The sequence below is a fragment of the Doryrhamphus excisus genome, linkage group LG3 (genome assembly GCF_037039965.1).
Source record: "Doryrhamphus excisus strain RoL-2023G ecotype Guam linkage group LG3, RoL_Dexc_Guam_v1.1, whole genome shotgun sequence".
NCBI lineage: Eukaryota > Metazoa > Chordata > Actinopteri > Syngnathiformes > Syngnathidae > Doryrhamphus > Doryrhamphus excisus.
The window spans coordinates 24,248,739-24,266,382 of NC_136359.1; the positions used below are offsets into that span (position 1 = coordinate 24,248,739).

The 17,644-nt window shown below is 39.9% G+C and overlaps 1 protein-coding gene across 1 annotated transcript in view; it reads right to left on the reverse strand.

Annotated features, from left to right (window-relative positions):
- The window catches only part of zmat4a (zinc finger, matrin-type 4a), a 53,901-nt gene that overhangs the window by 12,680 nt on the left and 23,577 nt on the right, over positions 1–17,644 (reverse strand). Inside the window, exons 3-4 of the mRNA XM_058070340.2 lie at positions 13,977–14,066; positions 4,401–4,557 (exon numbers count right to left, since the gene is read on the reverse strand). Coding sequence (XP_057926323.2) covers positions 4,401–4,557; positions 13,977–14,066 — 247 coding nt within the window. The remainder of the gene's footprint in view (positions 1–4,400; positions 4,558–13,976; positions 14,067–17,644) is intronic.

Genomic DNA, 17,644 nt, shown 5'->3' on the forward strand with positions numbered 1-17,644 from the left:
AATGTGGCCCGCAGGACACTACTTTGAGGCCCCCGCCTTGATATGAAAGTTTAAGCGCAAGTTTGATATGGATGCTGTATGGTATCATGTACCCAGAAAAAATTATTACGTTTGATTCATGTTCATGTTAAAGGTTAAATAACTGTTAATAGTTATCCTCCCTATCCGTGTGGAAGTGGTAAGTTTTGGGCTATTTAAGTTGAAAGGAAATAACTTGAAGGCTACCGTTTAGGTCGCTAGCTCTCTAGTTTGCGAGTTAGCATGTGTCTCAAGACCCTGCAGTTGCGCAATATGTTGTAAATAAAAAGTATAAATGTGACTATAGTCGTGTTTTGTCATGTCTACAGGGCTCTAATAATGCTTTGTTCATTTTTATCTGAAAAAAATCATTTGTCTACCCACCAACTATATGTGCTTTCTTAAGTTTTTATTATTTGCTGTTTTATAATTTTTATTATTACTATTATATTTATTTATTACTGATTGATTGATTTTCTTTATTCTTGATTTGTTTATTTATTTTTCATCTTATTTTGTGCAGAAAAATAAAAAGTACGATATTTGAGAACAGTGGAATGTTTTATCAGAGCTTTTCTTGTAGAAAATTGGAACCAAAGCAAAGTTTTGTACATTTTTTTGTTTTTAATAAATGCGTTTTTGTTTTTTTTTGGGAAAAAACTTTACAAATCGATAGTGTTTTTTTTTGCAAAAGCGAGGGATGATTTATTGTTAAATATATGCTAAATGTACACAGTATGTACACTTCAAGGTCCATAATGACATTATTGACCGCGGTGTGGTCAATAATTCAGTTCAGTTCAGTTTTTATTGTAAGTTCGTATTGGCATTTGTCTTGTATATTTCTTAGCTATACTGCACCTTTTGAATGTTAAAGAGATAGTTTGGATTTTTTGACATCAAGTTGTGTAACATCAGACAGAATACTTTATTATTACTTTATATTAACACCTGAAAGCGCTGGTTACTTTGAGTTTCAATCTTCCGTCCTTTCAATATTAGGACTATTCAACTAAATTGTTTGGGAATAAGTACAGAGGGCCGGACTTCTTCTATTGTGATAAAGTTCATTATTTTCTGGAAAGTACTGATAAACATTAGACTTTCATATATTATTAGAATTATTATTACAAGAAAAACAAAGAAACAAAGAAAAAACAAAATTCCCCATCTCAAAAAAATTGCACATTCCATCTGACCAATAAAAGAAAAGTGTTTTTAATACACAAAAAAGTCAAGCTTCAAATAATTATGTTCAGTTATGCACTCAGATGATTAGGTTAATAGCTCGTTTAGAGTACCTTTACATGATATGCTAATTTTTTTAGATTTTTGGTTTTTCTTTACTTTTTTTTGCCACAATCAGCAATATTAAAACAATAAAAAAAATCTAAATTAATTTAAAAAAATATGAATAATTATTCAAACAGGAAAAGATCAAATTTAATTAAACTTGTTAAACATGTTTTATTCAGATACTATATATCATTTCTTTTTTAAGAAAAACCGGACTTATAAATAATATACTAGTGTATTATTATGGCTGCACGGTGTCCGAGTGGCTAGCGTTCTCCCCGTGCATGTGTGGGTTTTCTCCGGGTACTCCGGTTTCCTCCCACATTCCAAAAACATGCCAGGTTAATTAGCGACTCCAAATTGTCCATAGGTATGAATGTGAGTGTGAATGGTTGTTTGTCTATATGTGCCCTGTGATTGGCTGGCCACCAATCCAGGGTGTACCCCGCCTCTCACTACCCAGAAGACAGCTGGGATAGGCTCCAGCACCCCCGCAACCCTCGTGAGGATAAGCGGTAGAAAATGAATGAATGAATAACAAAAGCGGTCATTTAAAATGATGTTACTTTTTCCATAATTCCACAGCTGATATGATAATAAATTAAGCCAACACATTTCACAGTTTCAAAAGTATGAGGGGAAAATGGCTATGGGAACATTTTTTGGAATAAAGTTCTCTGAATCACTTCGCTTTAAATCAATATAGGGGAAATATTTCCCTGAGCTAAGCTGTAGATGTTAAAGGAAATGACATTCGTGGGAGCTGCTGTGCCTGGAGCTCAGAACCATTGGAAATGGGCCAGAATATAGAATTGTGCCACAAAGAGAAGAATATCGCATATTGTATCATATATATATAAAAATACAAATAATACAAAAACTTCCCGCCAGGTCTAGTGTGTAACATAAAACATCATTTAAAACTGCAAAGCATCACAACTGAAGTTGATGAAAACACACACACACACACACACACCAGCCTGTGCTTGTGTATATGGGTCAGTGAGCATACGGTGTTTCAGAATGCCCGTGTAAAAGGGCACAGCGGGTTTATCTTTTAGCTCACCCAAGCTGTGTACAGTGCGATAATACAGATATTAACGCTTGTTAAAATGACATTAAAAATATTCACTTTTACTTTCTTAGTCAAATCATTCTATGTTCCACACATCTGCTTACACTAGCAATTTCAGACTCAAATCTACATCGCTGAATTTTAACGGTCACGGTGTACCACAAAGGAAGGTGTAACCCATCTGTCCCGGTGTAATAAAAGCATCCAATATTTTTTATTGAGGCTTTTCCACGCCAACGGAGAGGCAGGGTTGTCTCATTAGTGTTTATTGAGGCATTAACAGCAGCACCTTCATGGCTGTTAAGGATGAACAAGGAGAAAAATGCTTGGCGAGGTTCTTTCACATTGAAACAACGGAGCTTCCCGAGGGAGCGCGCATCACCAAAAAGATTGTGATGGTCTGCCGACGTTACTTATGTAAGTAAATATGGCGTAGCTTTTGTCGGTGCAGTTTATGCTTTGTGTTATCGTTTCACAGGATGACAGAAGCTCAACAGCTGAGAAACTGAAATAAGTCTAAGCAATATTGCTTGATGTGTAAGGTACATAAAAGATAAGGAAACTTGATTAAAAAAACTGTTTAAAATGCATGTTCAAAGCATTTAAGAGTAGTAATAGTTCATGTCATACATATAAAATTTAGTTGTAAAAGAAAAAAAGACACCCTACTATTTTTTTACATGTTCTAAAATAACCAAACCTCCATTGTTGGCGTTTGGGTGTAATACCGCAAGTTCCGCTAGGGGGTGGTAGCAGCAATGTTGGTATAGAGTAGGTGACAAAACGACAGAGGAAGAATAAATCCTGAGGGTGAATATACGTCAAGTCATCGTGGATTATCTTCCTTATTCTGTACCACAGGTTAGTATAAAGTAGAAATAATTGATACAAACTATTATAAAGAGTTTAGAAAGTTGCTAGAGTAAACAGCTGACTGCAAAATGTTTGTTACAAAATGTGTTCTAGAGCATTTGAACATAAGCAAAATGGCTAATGCTAGCAAGCCTTAATGTATAGTTAATAGCATGAAGCTAGCTAATTAAAATATGTGAAATGTGTCTGGAAACAAATGGTTGATGTAATCATCTTATTATATCTGAAGTGTTGTTATTTTTGAAAGGAAGAATAAATCCAGAGGGTGAATATACGTCAAGTCATCGTGGATTGTCTTCCTTATTCTGTACCACAGGTTAGTACAAAGTAGAGATAATTTATATTTTAACGGCTGTAAAGAGTTTAGAAAGTTGCTAGAGTAAACAGCTGACTGCAAAATGTTTGTTACAAAATGTGTTGTAGAGCATTTGAACATAAGCGAAATGGCTAATGCTAGCAAGCCTTAATGTATAGTTAATAGCATGAAACAGGCTAATTGAAATATGTGAAATGTGTGTGGAAACAAATGGTTGATGTAATCATCTTATTATATCTGAAGTGTTGTTTTTTTTTGACAGGAAGAATAAATCCTGATGGTGAATATATGTCAAGTCATCGTGGATTGTCTTCCTTATTCTGTACCACAGGTTGTGGAGGGGCAACAGATGCATACCTTTCCTTTGATTGACCATTGGAAATGTGAGTACCAATATAAATAGCGTTTGCATTCAAGCTTCAGAATATTCAATAGTTGCAGTAATCAGGGTTTTTGTAAGGGATCATCCAAGAAAACCAAGGTGGGGTGAGAGCTCGGATTTTTTTGTTGAGCGCTACAGCAAGCCACTCTGTATTTTATGTCAGGCTTCTTTATCGCATTTCAAAGCTCCAAATCTTCACTTCAGCTCAGTCCATGCCAACATCGACCTGGAATTTACAATAAATCTGGCTGGTTGGCCACCCCCGGTTACTGTCGACTTAAAGGATTTTATTATTTTTTTGATGAAGCTTTAAACACAGGAAAATAAACAATTAAAGAGTTTCCCGTGGAAACACATCTTATTTCTTTTCTTCACTTCAATACATCCAACTCTGGCACATACAATAATTTCCATACTGCTTTCCAAAAAAAGGGCTGTACCTTTGCTTGTAATGCCAGGCTGCTCCCCCAGTAGCAGTTTTAGCCGCTTGGCGTGGATTTTACCCTGGTAGTGTGACTGTGCAACCACTGCTGATGTGAAGGACATGTTACACAGCGTGCAACATTTATTCTTGTCCACGTCACCCTCGTCGTTCCCCTACAGAGATACAACAACATGAGTCACGACAATACTACAACAGATTATTTCAGTAAGCCGATACAAGATCAAATATACACAGTCTCTCATGTCATGTCTCTGTTGTTTTATTTTATGACAGGGGTCTCAAACTCAATTTACTTGGGGGCCACTGGAGCTAGGGTCTGGGCGAGACTGGGCCGCATCAGGTTTTCCAAAAAAACCCAAAAAAACGCATTTATTAAAAACAGAAAAATGAATAAACTTTGCTTTGGTTTTGATTTTCTACAAGAAAAGCTCTGATAAAACATTCCACTGTTGCACAAAATAAGATGAAAAATAAATAAACAAATCAAGAATAAAGACAAATCAATCAATCTGTAATAAATAAATATAATAATAATAAAACGGCATATAATAAAAACTTAAGAAACCACATATAGTTGGTGGGTAGACAAATGATTTTTTTCAGATTAAAATGAACAAAGCATTATTAGAGCCCTGTAGACATGACAAAACACGACTATAGTCACATTTATACGCTTTTTATTTACAACATATTGCGCAACTGCAGGGTCTTGAGACACATGCTAACTCGCAAACTAGAGAGCTAGCGACCTAAACGGTAGCCTTCAAGTTATTTCCTTTAAACTTAAATAGCCAAAAACTTACCACTTCCACACGGATAGGGAGGATAACTATTAACAGTTATTTAACCTTTAACATGAACATGAATCAAACGTAATAATTTTTTCTGGGTACATGATACCATACAGCATCCATATCAAACTTGCGCGGGCCGCACTAACATTAAACTTTCATATCAAGGCGGGGGCCTCAAACTAAATATGCCATCTTTAACTGTGGTAACGTTGTGGAAGTAGCTTTGGTGACATATTTTCTCACAGGCAATTCATACTGTCTGTCCAACATTTGCAGCATTTCTCAAAATGTTGGCTTTTTAACTGTATTAAGCAGCATTTCTGATGCAGTATAGCATCGGTATAGCAATTTTTGTTTGAAAAATAAATAAACGAGACTAAGAAGTGTTTGACAAAAATGTGAATATTTCCCTTCTTTTTCCCTTTTAAATAAGCAACCTGTATTAGTATATTAAAAAAACAGCCATGAATGGATGATTATCACTGGGCTTTTTGTTGGGTGTCAGGCGTCAGGGGGTCCCCCTGTTTGGTAGCTGGCGACCAGCTGGACCAGTCCAGGGTGTACCCCGCCTCTCGCCCGAAGACAGCTGGGATAGGCTCCGGCATCCCGGTGACCCTCGTGAGGATAAGCGGTAGAAAATGAATGAATGACTTCATCTGCTTAATTGCATTGTTTCATGCGTATATTAAAGTGTACTTACTGCCTGAAGTAGCAGCTTTTCTGTATACTACACAGAAGTGTGTATTTGGAAAAAGCTTCACCAGGATGATGTCTATTTATAATTAGCCCTTCAGGCTGATAGCCAGTGTTTTCCACACCATTAGGTACCCAGCAATATCAGAAGGGGGGGTCAATGACACAACACTAATGAGGCTGGTAACTTAACTAATTATTATTTTAATGATAGAAACTATAAAAAAAAAAAAAAGCATTGGATTTCCATCTGTGTGCCCAGCTTTCGGAAGTGTTTGACTCGCAGTTAAGTTTCTTTGGTAAAACTTTCAAAGGGACTTTGTGTCACGGTGGCGCTTGAGAGCTTTGCGGTGCCACCCCAGGATGCAGAGAACAGGACCAAATGCAGGTAAAAATATTTATTGCTTGCATTTATTGGAAGAAGCACACACCTGAACTAAATAGACAGGAGAAATTAGGGACAGGTGTGGGTGATAAGCACAACCAAGGAAGGCAAGGCAAAACAGGAAGTCAAATACAAAACAAGAGCATCCAAAACGGAAACTAACATTAAACCGCTTTCTCGTGTATTAATTCTTGGTGTGATCCGTGGGTGCTGGGAAGCTCTTCCCACCGCTCCAGTGCATCACTGATGTGCTTAATGAGCTCACAAATGTGTTGGCTTACATGACAAATGAAAAAAATTACAGGTCACATTGAAGGTCAAATCTTATTTAATTAAACGTCACTTGGGCCTAATCTAGAACATACTGTGCAGTGTGAGAATATACAGTCTGTTCTGTGTATGTGTTTTCAATTGATCAATTTTTCAATAATATATGCAAAGAAGGGCGGCACGTCGGTCTAGTGGTTACCGCACATACCTCACAGCTAGGAGACCAGGGTTCAATTCCACCTTTGGCCATCTCTGTGTGGAGTTTGCATGTTCTCCCCGTGCATGCGTGGGTTTTCTCCGGGTACTCCGGTTTCCTCCCACATTCCAAAAACATGCTAGGTTAATTAGCCACTCCAAATTGTCCATAGGTATGAATGTGAGTGTGAATGGTTGTTTGTAAATGCTGTCTCTTTCTATTGAAATAAACCTGCCATAAAATCAAAGTATTTGTAAGGGAATCAAATAATTATTTCCTTTACTGTACAAACACCTCCTCCTCCACAATGTGTGGTAACAGAGACATGGTGCCGCACTGTGACTTTCTGACACACACAAACACACTTTGCCCATCCTTCTGTCCTTGTCACTGTCCTTTATTAGCACTTAACACACCAGCCAATGCATACTGTACCACTCCAGTGACAAAACAGCCACAGCAACATTAGAACATCTATTATTACTTCTAAGAAATAATAAAAAAAATCATGAAATTTTACAATAGACAAGGCATCCCATTTATTCCAGCAATACAATGATAATGAAAGATTAATAATTAGGGAAGAGCGAGTACAATAAGTTGCACTGCTCCTTGAGGGGACAGCTTTGGTCTACGTCAGGGGTGTCAAACTCATGCCATGGAGGGCCGAGACGCTACATGTTTTCTTTCCAGCCGGTCACTAAAGCAGGGGATTTGAACGATTAACCCTCCTTTGGTTTGAGGGAAGGACCTGTCAATGAAATCACCTGCTGGAGAAACTGGTTGGAAAGAAAACCTGCACTGCTTCGGCTCTCTGTCGACACATGTGGTCTACGTAGTCTGTCTGGACTGGGTGGATCTTGACCTGCCTTTATGCATGGCAAAAAACTTGCCTTTTTGTGGCCGTCCACTCACATATATCTCCCTTGCGGCATGCGTACAAGAAATAGGACAGTCGACTACAAGGATATCCCTCCAAAGAAAGGACAAAAAGGCTTGCCTCTGAGCAGTAGACACAGTAGTCTATTTGTGTGCATGCAAAGGATGGCATGTGTATGAGTGTGTGGTCACTACTTCATACACACAGACACACAAACTAAATGTGAAAGTGTCAACAATTTGTGTGCAAAAGTACAGTTTCATGTAGAGCAAGAGCGCCACAGATGCAGTGTTCTCACTGAAAGTCCTGATAGAGAAGCACGGAGAAGGACAGACCGAGTTACATTGTGTCTCTGTGGATGAAATCCTTTTGTTTTTGTTCATCTCTGTTATATTTGCATTCTTTCCAATTCCTTTCAAGATCACATGCTGTCCAATACAGCCAAGATTTGAGCTGTGGCTTTCCGTAATCCCCGTCGAATTAGTATGATGTTGTCGTTTTGGCCCTGTGGGAGTGGAGGCATTGAATGGAAAGTTCTTCCCATTTCTTTATCGTTTGGATTGACCACCTCCGCTCAGCCCCAAGCACAGTGGGTACTCTTCCTGGCCAGATTCAACTTACCCTAACCTTACAAACCAGGCTCCCAGAATACCAGAACACAACATAATCATACCTGTGACCCCAATAATCATTGCTTCTAGTGGGAAACCACTCGGAAAACCGAGTGATGGACACCATTAACCAACCAAGTTTACTGCCCTCCAGCTCTCTTCTAAGTCATCTCTGGACGGAGGTTCTCCCGTGAGCCCACGAAGCCAAGCAGCCAGGACCCAGCCTATCCTACATCTTCCTGGCATCCCTTGTCTAAAAGACCCTTATCAAGCTGTGTAGACCACTTCCAGTTTGACTTCAGGCTACCATCCTGAGTCCAATGGCCCGACAGTGTGGGCCAGCAAGGACTTGGAGGCAGTCTCAAATTCCCTGACTAGCTCAGAATTTAGACGTCCAGTTAAAATTCCTTGTCTTTGAAACTCAGCAAAGACTAGCGGGCTCACACAGTCAAGGTTATCTTGGACATGAGAAAAAGGGACGGGGATTTCCAGTTCCTGGTCATCGGGAGACTTATGGTCCTGACCACATCTGTGGGTGTCTTGTTCTTCATCATTCCATCTTTTAGGCACATTTGTGAGCCTTTATGGCATGTACTCCTCTTTCCTCATCTTTCCTTCATTATAGTGCATTCTGCCTGATGTTTTTTGTTACATTGACGTACAATCTCTTTTGAAAACCATTGCACAAGAAATTTAGAGGATATGCATACATTGTGTGTATTACATACCCTAAATTTTCTCCAAACATGTATAGAAAATATTGCAATTTAGACATGGAAAGGGAGTATCTACAGTAATTCAAATGTGAGTCTGTCAAGTGTGCAATCTGTTCGAAAGTGCTCAAGGAGAGGTTAGGGCAATGAAGCATACGACTGTAGTCACTTCTTGTTCTGTCAAGGCAGCGTGGAACAGTGGAACACCTGTGCCATCCCAGTCAGGCTGCTCCATCTCCCTACCAGGGCACACTGACAAGGCCGGAGGCTTGATTTAATGCAAAGGGGCAAATGAATGAACTGAAAGGCAAACACTGAGTCAACCGACCTCATCATTCTGCACAGATGACCGTTTACAATGCATATGTTTATTTTTGGTTGATGAAGTACTAAAACACGCAATGACTAACAATACGAGACAATCTTTGCTTTCAAGAAAGAATGACGGGAGGTTGGTAATAAATTAATCCCTCTGAGTTTATTGGGTAAAAGTGCTCAAATGTGCTTGAAAAACACCAAAGCCGACACAGAAACCAATGACTGAAGATTGTAAATAGACACTGAACAAAAGACAATGTCCCTGTTGACTGTCCTCCAGATTATTATTGCAACAACATCAAGTAGGGTATTTCTTCATTATGGGCTTGCTCAGTAATGCAAGCCCCATAGACAGCTGCTAAGTTAGCATGTTAGCATTTAAGCTAATTTACTCATGTCTACAGTCAAATACACACATGGCACGATGTAGGGATGTTATAGGACGACCTTGGCACTTTCTAAACTTGAGGCTCTCTTGCTAGGTGCTAGCATGATGACTGTTAGCATTTTAGCATTTTAAATAATTTACTCATGTCTAAAGGCAAATATACACATGGTATGATGTGGGGACACTATCGGACTGCCTGGACACTTTTGGGACTTGAGGCTGTCTTGCTAGGTGCTAGCATGATGACTGTTAGCATGTTAGCATTTTATCTAATTTACTCATGTCTAAAGGCAAATAGACACATGGCATGATGTGGGGACATTATGGGACTGCATCAACTTTTCGGGACCTGAGGCTGTCTTGCTAGGTGCTAGCATGATGACTGTTAGCATGTTAGCATTTTATCTAATTTACTCATGTCTAAAGGCAAATATACACATGGTATGATGTGGGGACACTATCGGACTGCCTGGACACTTTTGGGACTTGAGGCTGTCTTGCTAGGTGCTAGCATGATGACTGTTAGCATGTTAGCATTTTATCTAATTTACTCATGTCTAAAGGCAAATAGACACATGGCATAATGTGGGGACATTATGGGACTGCATCAACTTTTCGGGACCTGAGGCTGTCTTGCTAGGTGCTAGCATGGTAGCCGTTGAGTGGTTAGCGCGTAGACCTCACAGCTAGGAGACCAGGGTTCAATTCCACCTTCAGCCATCATCAATGTGGAGTTTGCATGTTCTCCCCGTGCATGTGTGGGTTTTCTCCGGGTACTCCGGTTTCCTCCCACATTCCAAAAACATGCTAGGTTAATTAGCCACTCCAAATTGTCCATAGGTATGAATGTGAGTGTGAATGGTTGCTTGTCTATATGTGCCCTGTGATTGGCTGGCCACCAGTCCACAGTGTACCCCGCCTCTCGCCTGAAGACAGCTAGGATAGGCTCCAGCACCCCCTGTGACCCTCGTGAGGAAAAGCGGAAGAAAATGAATGAATGAATGAATAAATAATCCTTGAAAAATCCCTTACCACAGTTGGATCTGGAACCAATTATCCGCAATAAACGAGGGATTTCTGTATTTGTTTTGTATTTACAATTTTTGTAGCAGTTGGAATAGTTACTCATAGTAATAGTTAATAATAAAAACAGCACAATAATGCTTGTGCTGTTTTTTTTCTGGGTACCTTGTCCTACTCTATACTAATATATAGAATATAGAATTCACCAATACAGTAAAATTCTGTATCCACTCCAAAATGACCAAAATCACCACACAGACTGGATGAGAGCAGGTCATCACAGCAACTCGAATGACCGGCAGCGTGTACAGTTGTCACATGTAATCAAGTCAAACGGGTCCAGACGCTGGGCCATGCCAGAATGTACACACTGTTTCCGTCTCTGGAGGCAGTGCGGCTGTGCGTATTTTTAGACAATGCCACCTTATATGCACAGCCTGGTCGCATCACATCTGTGTCGTCTTACAGGGGGAGGTCTCCCCCTCCCATCCAGAAATGTGCCTTTTTAACAAGGGCCCAAATTGAGACTGGAAACAAAACATATTCCGTTAATAACTACATATGCAGTAGACTTTGGTGTGAGTTATGTTCCACGCCTAAGAGGAAATGGTGGAAATTCATACGCACATAAAAATGCTTATTTTTAACACATAGTGTACCCCATACCGATCCAAACCCTCCTGTTAGTTTGGTGGTCTGAAACTACCAGACACATTATTATATACATTATGATTATATTATTTACATTATTATTATACATTTACATTTTACACATTATTAATTATTTTAAAAGTACGATAAAAAAATATGGCTGATTATTTTCTACTATCCTACTCTTTTGCATCAGTTAACACAAGAATACAACATTGTAGCGTTTATAGCAGGGGTCTCAAACATGCGGCCCGCGGGCCAAATGTGGCCCGCAGGACACTATTTTGAGGCCCCCGCCTTGATATGAAAGTTAAAAAAATATATATATATATATTTAAAAAAGTTATCCTCCCTATCCGTGTGGAAGTGGTAAGTTTTTGGGTATTTAAGTTAAAAGGAAATAACTTGAAGGCTACCGTTTAGGTCGCTAGCTCTCTAGTTTGCGAGTTAGCGAGTTAGCATGTGTCTCAAGACCCTGCAGTTGCGCAATATGTTGTAAATAAAAAGAGTATAAATGTGACTATAGTCGTGTTTTGTCATGTCTACAGGGCTCTAATAATGCTTTGTTCATTTTAATCTGAAAAAAATCATGTCTACCCACCAACTATATGTGCTTTCTCAAGTTTTTATTATTTGCCGTTTTATTATTATTATTACATTTATTTATTACTGATTGATTGATTTTCTTTTCTCCAGTGGCCCCCAGGTAAATTGAGTTTGAGACCCTTGGTTTATAGGCTATCAGAAAAGTGGAAAAAGCATAATCGGTCCCCTTTCTAGAGGAAAAATATTGGGGAAACATGAATAAAACAAAACCAAAAATGTAATCATTGTTTGAGTATTAAACTTAAGCCTTTTTATGTGATAGAATTTAGTGCTAGGCTGCACGGCGGTCGAGTGGTTAACAGCTAGGAGACCAGGGTTCAATTCCACCCTCTCTGTGTGGAGTTTGCATGTTCTCCCCGTGCATGTGTGGGTTTTCTCCGGGTACTCCGGTTTCCTCCCACATTCCAAAAAAAACATGCTAGGTTAATTAGCCACTCCAAATTGTCCATAGGTATGAATGTGAGTGTGAATGGTTGTTTGTCTATATGTGCCCTGTGATTGGCTGGCGCCTCTCGCCCGAAGACAGCTCGGATAGGCTCCAGCACCCCCGCGACCCTTGTGAGAATAAGCGGTAGAAAACGAATGAATGAAGTATATTAAGTATGGCTAAGTCAACAATACTAGCTGTTTATTTCAGTTTAATCTCAGTTGACCCTTTTGCATGAATTTATTATCCCCTGTGTTTGACCTAAAACATTTTACATTAACATTTGTGCCTCGTTTACATGATCCAAATACATAATGGATGACATGCCACCAATCATTACTGCAAATAGTTAACTCAGAAAAATGCAAAAGCCGCCACAGCAGAAGGGAATTACTCTCTGTTGATCCCAGCAAACATTCAACTCCCCTTAGGGAGAGATATCATACCCAAAATTGATCAAATTTAAATAGCAGTAATGGTTTCTACTAGCTTCAAACTACAGTACATCTCATGCAAGTCCATAGAATTCTTGGTAGAATTACATACCATGTTGCAGGAATAGGACGACTAAGTTGGTTTGTGCCAATCTATTCATCCGTCAGTCACAACATTTATACTATAGGGATGTCCGATATTGGCTTTTTTGACGATAACCGATATGCCGATTATCTATACGGCCAATATACATTACATAACCAAAACCTGCCGTGACTCACATATGAGTGCCATCCCATTGGGAACCCATTGGGTTCAATATGATGTCGGTCCATCTTTTGCAGCTATTACGGTTTCAACTCTTCTGGGAAGGCTGTCCACAAGGTTGAGTGGTGTGTTTATCGGAATTTTTGACCATTCTTCCAAAAGCACATTGGTGAGGTCACACCAATGTTGGTGGAGAACGCTTGGCTCTGAGTCTCCGCTCCAATACATCCCGAAGTTGTTCCCGAAGATCGGGTTCAGGTCAGGAAGGGGCCCGCTCCAAACTGTTCCCACAAGATTGGGAGAGCATGGAATTGTCCAAAGTGTTTTGTTATCCTGAAGCATTCAAAGTTCCTTTCATTGGAACTAAGCGGCCAAGCCCAACTCCTGAAAAACAACCCCACACCATAATTCCTCCTCCACCAAATTTCACACTCAGCACAATGCAGTCCCAAATGTACCGTTCTCCTGGCAACCTCCAAACCCAGACTCGTCCATCAGATTGCCAGATTGGAAAGGCGTGATTCATCACTCCAGAGAACATGTCTCCACTGCTCCATAGTCCAGTAGCGGCGTGTTTTACACCACTGCATCCGGCGCTTTGGATTGCACTTAGTGATGTATGGCTTGGATGTAGCTGCTCGGCCATGGAAAGCCATTCCATGGGGCTCTCCGTGTACTGTACTTGGGCTAATCTCAAGGTCACATCAAGTTTGGAGCTCTGTAGCAACTGACTGTGCAGGAAGTCGACAACCTCTATAGCATGTCAGCTATTCTGACAGTGACAGTAAAAAAAGACCATGAACAGAAAAAGTCTTCACGTGAATCTGGAAACTGACATGAGACACATGTTTCTCGGAGAGTACAGACCAAGCGTGGATACGATGGACTTGATGTATATTTCATAAATAACTCACATTGTCTGTTCTGAGCTTCTTGGCAGGACAGCCTCCATCCACAGGATGTAGCATGTAATACAGCCGAACTTTATTGGCATGTTTCCGACTCTGGAAGAAAGACAAGAAAACATGTTATGATAATACAAGATGACCTTATGTCCGTCTTTAATGATTTACACGGTGTGTTCTACACTGTAAACAGTGCGTAGCTTTTATACTTATGTTTGTAACGCCACACTTCATTTCACCTTGCCAATTGGTGTTATATTACACCAGAGGACACACAATTAGTGGGTGTGTTAAAATTGAACAGTCATGCTTTCTTGCTCCCGGCTCCCGGCTCAACAAAGGCTTTTTAATCAGGTGTGTAATAGAATTTAGTAAATGTTCTTAAAAGGTAAAACAATACCATGGAAGCGACATAGCCACCATCCTCTAAAGCTTTGAATAAGTAAATACATCAAATGTACTACTGTATGCATTTAGAATAAAATGAGCTGGAGACAGTGGCAGACATGCAGACTGAACCCTAGACTGGTTACCAGTCAGTCACTGGGTTGATAAATATTTAGTTGAAATATAGTACAGAGTGATTATTTATTTTTGATAGACCAAAAGCCACAACACAACATCAAAAAACTATTTCCAAGAATTCCTGCACTATGTATGCTCAGGGTGTATCGCAGGGGTCGCCAACCACCAGGCCACGGCCCAGTACCGGTTTTCAGAACTTTGTGCAGCTTTGTGATGGAGGTGAAAAAATTTGTCAGTTTATTATTTTATATTTTCCCCATTTTTGCTGTTTTTCAAAAATTTTCAGCTTTCTTTTTCATTCATTTTCTACCGCTTCTCCTCACGAGGGAGCCTATCCCAGCTGTCTTCGGGCGAGAGTACACCCTGGACTGGTGGCCAGCCAATCATAGGGCACATATAGACAAACAACCATTCACACTCACATTCATACCTATGGACAATTTGGAGTGGCCAATTAACCTAGCATGTTTTTGGAATGTGGGAGGAAACCGGAGTACCCGGAGAAAACCCACGCATGCACGGGGAGAACATGCAAACTCCACACAGAGATGGCCGAGGGTGGAATTGAACCCTGGTCTTCTAGCTGTGAGGTCTGCGCGCTGACTTCAGTTATTATACATGGCAAATGTGGCATTGAGTATTGCACAAATGCCCTTGAGCAACCACAAAGGAGAACCAGTGTGAAATGTTCAGAAGATGCCATCATTGTGGCCAAATGTCTACGCCAGTGGTCTCAAACACGCGGGCCAAATGTGGCCCGCAGGACACTAGTTTGAGGCCCCCGCCTTGATATGAAAGTTTAATGTATGGATGCTGTATGGTATCATGTACCCAGAAAAAATTATTACGTTTGATTAATGTTCATGTTAAAGGTTAAATAACTGTTAATAGTTATCCTCCCTATCCGTGTGGAAGTGGTAAGTTTTTGGCGATTTAAGTTTAAAGGAAATAACTTGGAGGCTACCGTTTAGGTCGCTAGCTCTCTAGTTTGTGAGTGGCCAATTAACCTAGCATGTTTTTTGGAATGTGGGAGGAAACCGGAGAAAACACACGCGTGAACGGGGAGAACATGCAAACTCGAGGGTGGAATCAAACTCGGGTCTCCTAGCTGTGATGCGAATCACTCGTCGTGCAGCCCTAATATTAAACATCAATATGTCAAATAAACATCATTTTATGCCTGAGATGGGTTAATTGGATGGACATTACTATTATGTGAAAAATCTCCATTATTGTGGAATATTATTCTTGCGAAACACATCTTTAAATTCATTTTGATTACATAATTGGGAGATTTGCATCTTGTGATCTGCGAGGGAGTGGCCTCATTAAAGAAGGGATCACTCAAATAAATGTTCTTACTTCCACTTGCTGCCTGAAATGGGACTGAAGCGATAATTAGAGCTCGTGCAGCATGTGTCTTCTTACAAGCTTGGCATTGATCGCCGAGGGTCTGATATTGGAGCCATGTCAGGGGAAATAATTGAGAGGCCAGATTAGTTTATCTGAAAATGAATCTGATTTACAAGAAAGACTGATTGCCGACTTGTTTGTCGAGATGTCCTACAGACTGAGGGGGGGGGGGGGATTGAGAGAAAGACAGCAGGAATTAGTAAGAATTAGAGTTTTCATATTGTCATTCCAACGTACAGATGAGGGAACTTTCATTTGCAGATCTTCCCAAGGACTGAATAGATGAGGGTAAGGATGCAGTTTCCTGATAAGTCTGACCTAGATCTGCTTGAATTTGGGGAACGAGGACATCGAGAAGGCAGAGAAAAAAAAGGCTTATTTGACAGCATTTGCTAGGTCGACCAATACTTGGAACAATGGGAAAGTCCAAGAACCTCCATCTCTAAACAAGTTCAGATTCCCTGATTGTTGTTTGTCCGCTGGGATAGGCTCCAGCACCCCCACGACCCTCGTGAGAATAAGCGGTAGAAAATAAATGAATGAATGAGTATTTAGAGCAGGGGTCTCAAACACGCGGCCCGCGGGCCAAATGTGTCCCGCAGGACACTAGTTTGAGGCCCCCGCCTTGATATGAAAGTTTAATGTTAGTGCGGCCCGCGCAAGTTTGATATGGATGCTGTATGGTATCATGTACCCAGAAAAAATTATTACGTTTGATTAATGTTCATGTTAAAGGTTAAATCACTGTTAATAGTTATCCTCCCTATCCGTGTGGAAGTGGTAAGTTTTTGGCTATTTAAGTTTAAAGGAAATAACTTGAAGGCTACCGCTTAGGTCGCTAGCTCTCTAGTTTGCGAGTTAGCATGTGTCTCAAGACCCTGCAGTTGCGCAATATGTTGTAAATAAAAAGAGTATAAATGTGACTATAGTCGTGTTTTGTCATGTCTACAGGGCTCTAATAATGCTTTGTTCATTTTAATCTGAAAAAAATCATTTGTCTACCGACCAACTATATGTGGTTTCTTAAGTTTTTATTATTTGCCGTTTTATTATTATTATTATATTTATTTATTACTGATTGATTGATTTTCTTTATTTATTTTTCATCTTATTTTGTGCAGAAAAATAAAAATGAAGATATTTGAGAACAGTGGAATGTTTTATCAGAGCTTTTATTGTAGAAAATCGGAACCAAAGCACTGAAAAAGTTTGTATATTTTTCTGTTTTTAATAAATGCGTTTTTTTTTTCCTGAAAACCTGATGCGGCCCAGCCTTGCCTAGACCCTAGCTCCAGTAGCCCCCAGGTAAATTGAGTTTGAGACCCCTTATTTAGAGCCTTGTCCACAAGAATCACACATCAAGTCTGAGTTGAGAAATCCCCTCAATTTCAGTTGACCGCTTAACGAGCCAAACCAGTCGAAAACCAATTATGTCAACGATACCCAACCCGAGTCATCATCAACGCATTTATTTGAAGTTTTGCCAACAGAGTTGACCGTCAATTCCGCCTAACATGTGCTGACCAAACTAGTTAACAACAAATGTGGAAAACTGTGTCTGCTTACTCGCGCTGTTTTCTTATGTGTTTGTGCTAACAGTGCAACACTAAGCCACTGCTGCATGTACCACCGTAAGGCGTGTCAATCACAGGCATTGAATGGCGAGCCAAATGGAAGCTAATTTGCTGATAGGACTGTATGAATGTAAATGAGTTTATTTATGAGGAGGAGGTCGTAAT